At 31.2% G+C, this 7275-nt stretch overlaps 1 protein-coding gene across 1 annotated transcript in view; it reads left to right on the plus strand.

Moving 5' to 3' along the window:
• Positions 1-7275, plus strand: part of by (focal adhesion protein tensin) — a 219428-nt gene that overhangs the window by 72892 nt on the left and 139261 nt on the right. The window contains exons 2-3 of the mRNA XM_011503047.1: positions 5038-5146; positions 5388-5425. Of these exons, the coding sequence (XP_011501349.1) occupies positions 5038-5146; positions 5388-5425 (147 nt within the window). The remainder of the gene's footprint in view (positions 1-5037; positions 5147-5387; positions 5426-7275) is intronic.

Below are 7275 nucleotides of genomic sequence, written 5' to 3' on the forward strand. Positions count from 1 at the left end.
GGAATGCTATTGATCGTCGACTGATACAATTTATTTGCATGTCACACGGTGCGTTACAACTAAGCAAATCCCTTATCGCGGTAAACGCATGCTTATTAAAATCTTTTGAAGTTGGCTGTCTAATTTTATCTTATCTTATCGTCTTATATTCTCTTAATATAATTCCACAAATCTCTATTTATTAAATAAATTATTATTATTTTTTTCCTCTTCTTTTATTTTTAATATTCGTGTATAATGGAAAATTTACCAAAGTTGGAGAGAAAAGAGAGAGGGAGATGAGATAGTGATGTGTAAAGTCTTTATGGAAGAAAGTGTAACGAACAAAGGTAAGAATGAATAACATTTCAAGCAGTTTGCAGAAGCAAACAACTACTGAAAGGATACAAATTTTAAAGCTATTATTAGAGAAAATTATGACTATCGACGCAAGTTGATAATGGCAAATGTTATGTATGAAATATGAGAATGCGGATTCTCCCAACACAGGCATAAGATATATTTTAATAATTAAATCATGATTATAATATAGCGTTTTATGTACAAAGTACTACATTCAGTTTATTTCACCAGTATTTGTTAAATATACAAGTCCTGCATAGAATATGTATTTGTGCGTTAGAAACTATGGAGTGAGTGAATATTTACTACGTTGACCAATGAATTATTTAATAAATATTTAATAAATGTTGGTAGATTTTCATAATCGGCAATCTGGTGTATTTACAATAACACATTTAGTATTAAGCAGAGTAATTAGTATTTTTAAAAATTCAGTATTTTCTTGTAATCACCATTGGATTCACACTACATTAAACTTTGTCATCTGATTATTCATGCGTATTTAATGTTGCAGAAAAAGTTGTAAATAAGGAAAATTACGATAATCCGGTTGATTAAGCGACACGCCTCCTAATTTATTATAATATAAACGTATATATAATCAAATTAAATATATATAAATTTATTCGAATTAGAAAATTTATTTTATGATGATGGATATACATTTGAATAAGATTTATCTTCAAGTTCAGAGCGAACATTTACATATGTACGGATGAAAAGTTATAAAACTAATAAAAATCATACTTTTTACCTATTTTATGTGTAATAATACAGTTAATGTAAATAAATATTTATTTACAGATAATGGATATAAATTTTCAAAAATTCTGTCTACGTCTCATCTCATAATACTGTCTCGAGTTGCTTATTAATTTGTAAATTTCAATTAATCAATGCATGAAGCTTAGTTAACTAATGTTAAATTTAAAATTAAATTCGTAAAATTGTATTACACACTTCTTTGACTTGGGAGGGGGGCGGGGATATATATATATATATATATATATATATATATATATTATATTTGCAAGTCTCTTTAAAAGTTTATAAATGGAGTTGCTTAAATTGAAATCAAAAACATTATCTTCAACACTTTTTCTAACCATCTTAAGCAAACATAAATATATAGACAATCGAAGGATAAACTGAAAAAAAAGAAGATATATTTCGTTGTTTGACTATAAATTTTTTATCAACTAAAATAATTGTATATAATGTATTATATGAATTTTCCTCCGTTATGTTTATACGGAATGATGGAGTGAGTGTCCGTATCGGTGATCATTACTTTAATTTAAACACATAAATCAATAAAATAAGAACAATGTATTATTATACAAAAAGGAATGCACGAGGAAAACAGTATTAAGCCATTAAAAATTCTAGAAATTCAAATTGTAAAGGAAATGTTGTAGATTAACTTAATTTACATTTCCCTGTTAATTTCCATACAATTAATTCTCAATTTCTTTTTATGTGCTAATTATTTGCCAGTTTCATTTGAATGTAATATACTATTTTATATGATATTAATTATTTTTTGTTAATTAGAATGTTGAAATTTATTTGCAAATTTTATGAAAGAAATCGAGGAAGCCAGCATTATTAATTAAATAATATTCTTCATTCGTTATTCTTCAAATGTCCAAATAAAAACTCGAAGAAAAGCTGTACGAATAATAAAGGGCAACTTAAATAGAAATTTATTCATAAAATTTGTAATTCATCGTCTCAACCTAAATACTTTAGCTTTCGTTGTCTTTTGTTTTCTAAATTTTTTCAAGCGTACATACTGTAGCCGTATTAACTTTCGTAATGTAAAAAGTGCTTGGAGAAAAAGTACTTTCTTCATTTAACGAAAGCAAAGGCTATTTAATTATACTCGTTTCGGCGAGACGACGACTCGGAGGACGACGAATGTCCATCCAAAATTATTCGTCCAATTAAAAAAGGGCGTTAATACACTTGTGTCGAGTCAGTCATTGCGAATCATCTAAAATGCACTCAATTCCACTCGAAATGCTTACAAGTGCTTTGAACCCGTCTAACTCTGGCCTTACTCCGAGATTCTCCATTGGCGATGGAAATCTTTCGATTGCCGCGAGTATGTTCAAAACGTATCTTATTGCGGTCCTCGAGAGCTGCCGATTTCATTCGCATTCACTGCTCCTTGTGTTATTACAAGAAGACGGAATGTCCGATACGCATATTTCGAAAGCACATATTGCGCGAGAAGAGAAGTATGTGAATTTATAGAGATGTAGCTTTGAAATACAAGAGTACTTTACATTTTAACCATCCAACTAGTTTCGATTAAATAGCGGGTTTGCTTTGCGATCAACGTAACCCAAAATTGTTGAAAATTAGATAGGGGAACGTCATGGAAACGATAAGTCGACAATGTGTTGGCACACATATTGTCACAGTGCTCTTTTAACGTGTCCTCCTACGCGTTACTCAAATATTCCGTTTTATAAATATGTTTTCTTTTGTGTATGATTCGATTTTTTTTTTTTTTACCATACACCGCCTGGTAATCTTTTATCTTTTCAATAAGGATATAGATATATTAAAAATAAAATTATAAAACCGGCATTTGATGCGTAAGAAAGGCGGCATACCAATAAGCTCATAATAAAATTATTATTTTATTTGCAAATTTTACAGTGCAGAAGAATCGTTACGTCGAAGGCGGTGGTAGGGGGAGGGAGAGGGGGGGGGGGGATGGTGGTAGGGATGGGGGTAGGGGGGTTGCGGGACAATGAAACCATTTAGACTTATATGAAAAATGGAAATGTTTGTATTTGCATACTTGCTATCGCTATTAAAATTGAAATGGCATAAATTAGAAATTTATGTTCCAATGGCGTTTTCTTAGAATTATCGACGGCTTATCGCGACTACGATACTCCCGTCAATGAAAATGCACAAAAAGCTCTAAATCCGATAATAATTGACCAATTAATTACAACGTTTGAATGACGAGTATAGAAATAAATTTCTTCTCACAATCTATATAAATAAGAGCGTCTTATAATTTCTAAATTAAAAAGTATCACGATAGACTATGTGAATGTCGCACAGGCAGAGCCACGGAATAGAACGCAACTTTCGCAAGATCTCAACATAAATATTTATTCAATTGATATGGCATTAAACAAGCTGTCTCTTGAGATAAAATTATTCCTGCTACAATGTGCGAATGATTGAACGATAAGCAGTGATTGGTCGTTAAGCGAGTCATGCTTAAACCGTAACGATTCGATCGATCTTATCGATTACGATGGAGATTAAAGGTCAGCGGGCGATTATTTTCTTGCATCATCCGAGGTCCAATGCTGCCGGCGACTTTGCGCTTTTTTTCTCTTCGGTTTGACAATCCACTGTCCATCTCGAATTACACGAGGAAGGAGAGGCAGAGATGCGGTTTGCGTGAGGATAATCGCAGAGAGTGCAAGAGGTATTTCCACAAGTTGTGCCCTGGGCTAACCAACTATCTCTCCATTTCCATCGATTTCCTATTCGATTGGCCATTTTTATTTCTATTTTTTTTTCTACCATCGCACGACACATCTAGACGACAACTTGGCGCTTGTTCTTTGACAATTAGAATTCAAATTACTACGCTCGTTAAACTGTTTCTGGAAGAATGAAAAGGGTAATATCAGTGGGCCGGTAAAGCTGGTTGTGTCACGTAAAATACTGCTTTTCCGAATGAAATGGAATAGTATCGCACTAGTAATGGCAATAGTATCGCGAGAGTGAAGCTATTGGTAATTATAGGATAAAAATGATTATTTCTGTCATTCTATGAAGGACATGTTCATTTTTCTATTCTTGACCATGTCCGGACAAATATTTCTAAATTACTCTTTTATATTTTTTAATAAACCTGTATGCTCTTGACATACCAACAGCCATATAATATATTCTAGATAGTTTTTTTTTTCTTACACGTGTTATCGCATTTCGTACTGAAAAACTAATATATATATATATATATATTTTTTTTTTTGCCATTCACACATTTGCATGAATTAAAATTAAAGTGATTGGATTAGTTAAGTATGTATAGAAAATTATGTAGGTATCACATAACTTTTGATATGGATCAAATATCGTGGCTTATTTTTTTAATACACACACCACACACGCTATGCGCGCCCGCGCACACATATGAGAGAAAATTTTATTTTTAAGCGTCTAAGCTCATCTCCACTCTTATATTGATTATAATTTTTGCTTTATTCAATTAAACTTGCGTAATATATTGTGTACAGAAGTCAATTCTAAATTTTCTCAATTTTCTATATTATAAGAACCTCGTGCATGCACTCATGCTTAATGAAATCTTTCACAAGCATTAGATATTTCATTTATTAATTCATTTATTAACTCATATGTAAAATCTACTTAAAAGATATGCGAATTATTAGTGCACATTGTCAAGAATGTTTATACTTAATATGGTAATAAATAAAATTTATTATTTAATAGTGATATATTAAATCTGAAAAGTTAAAAAATCATGAAAAATCCCTTTTATTTATGGCTGGGCAAATATTCTGCTATCTCATTGTACGCCAAAAATAAATAAGCATTACCGAGACTTACATCCATCAAGATGTGACTCGCTAATTATGCAAATGGGAGCAAAAAATTAATAAATATTTATTAATGATTAATTTACAGAACGAGTTTGAGCCTCAGTGCCACGTATTTCGTACAAAACAATTGCGCAGACCACGACCATGTCAGCTGTGTCACCAGGCAATGGTAAAGCAGGCATCTTGCTGCCGAGGTAAGCGCCCATAAAGTATTTTCGCACGTCGATAATGTAGATAACGCTGGCGATTTACCGTCAGCGCGGCCGGAAGTTGATTTGATCGTACAGTAGACGCGTTTACGGCACTTTTAATCACCCGTTTATTTCTATTATTATTGTCGTTCACTTTTCAAGTATTTTTTAAGACATACGAGTTTCTTTTTAGCTTACATAAATAAATTCATCTGATAAACACAATGATTTATTTTATTTACAGTTTGCAAATACACTTGTCATAAGGCGTGCGAGGATAAGGTGAGTAAATTTTACAGATTTTACTCGAATTTATATTTTAATTGCCTATAAAATGCCTTTTAATAGCATAATGTAAATTATGCATTAAAAATATATAGGATCATACGTGCGCCAATTTTCTTATTAATTTAATTGAATTTTTAATTTTCCTAATATAGTTGATAATATTCATAGTATTTTATAATTTTCATTCGAGTGTGGCACATTTACAGTCGATGTTTTACATCACACGTTTTTCTGTAAAATTGAAATTGAAATTAAATTCGTACGTTTTTAACATTATATTTATCCTAGTAAATTATTGAAATCGTTATTACTTTTAACTATAATCCAAGTAAACATCTTTTTTTTTTTTTTTTTTTTTTTTTTTTTTTTTTTTTGTTATGATTATTTGTAAATTATTAAGAATATCATAAGTATTTTGTTGTATTGTTTTTATCAGTTTCATTGGTGTCTCCTCAAAGGACTTAAATTAATACTTAATAATAGAGAGCAATAAATTAATAAGCGGATAATGTTTTATGGATAATGAAGTTATACTGCAGCTATAATATTATAAGAGTAATAAATAGCTGAAATAATTTTAGTTTATTAATAGCCAATAAATAATAAGTCACTATATTAAAATAATTTACTTTTTTCCGCGGTAAAATTTAATATTCGTTATTAAATATGAAACTATTGCCGTACGAATTAAGAATGACCTTAAATTGTGGCATAACGAAGCGTGCCGTGCGTTAGAAGATAGCAATACAATCATTATATACTTATGACAAAATTCTATGGTCATTTATAATTATTTAATGATCCTTCGAGTCATATTGTAATGACCTTATTATCAAATGTATTCGTAAATTTAATCGATATTTATATAACACCAGTTCCAATTACATTGGATATACCATAATATGGCAAATCGGATAATTAATAAACATATATACACGATTATAATTGATAATTATACGATCGTGTCATTATAAATGAATAGATAAAATGTAAGGTAAAGGCCGGTGTTAATGTGGTTAGAGAAGTTGTGTCGCTTATTAATCTCACACAAGCATGTACAATATAATTCAGACATAAATGAGTGTACTTTGTTCCAAGTGCAGAGCATAATGAGCACGAAACTTTATAAAACGATCATCAATTAGTGACAAATGAATTTCTCAATAGGCCACAACGTGACAATCTGTCCAGACAAAATGAAAATATCCTAATACCGTTGCACCATCCTCACGTCCCAGCGTAGCGAATAGAGAATCTCATTCGCCTCGATAATAAACTCTTTAAGCTTTCGAAGGCTGCGCGAGTATTTAAAATGAAAAAAGACGGGCGGATGAATTGCAATATAAGCTGGTAAACTTTTATTGCCCTCGGTTTACAGTACCGTGCCATTCGCGCGTGATCTTTCTTGCAATATAATGACGACGCATAACGACGTCGAGGCGATTGCTGGCGGCGCGTAACACGCGGACGGAAGACTCGATTATCGAACGATCACTACCTACTACACATTATACGCACTACGACTCGCTCATTGAATTATCATCGAAAGTTGGATTAAAGGATTAACATTGCCCATGTTTTTATCATACATATCTCCTCCTGCGCCCCGAGAAGTTTATGGGCCTCGGGAGGAAGATTAGGCTAGATGTAGATTATAATGTCTTTAATATATTAAAATGCCGCAAGTACCATAACGAGTCTCTATTTACATTTCAGCTTTTTTATAGATAACTTTTAAAGATTACTCATTAAAAACATATGGTTTTAAATTGAGGTACACTGTTGTCGATTCTTATCGCCATATATATATAAATTTTTTTTTTTTTTTTTTTTATTTTTATTAT

The sequence above is a fragment of the Ceratosolen solmsi genome, unplaced genomic scaffold (genome assembly GCF_000503995.2).
Source record: "Ceratosolen solmsi marchali unplaced genomic scaffold, CerSol_1.0 scaffold10, whole genome shotgun sequence".
In the NCBI taxonomy this organism is placed as follows: Eukaryota; Metazoa; Arthropoda; class Insecta; order Hymenoptera; family Agaonidae; genus Ceratosolen; species Ceratosolen solmsi.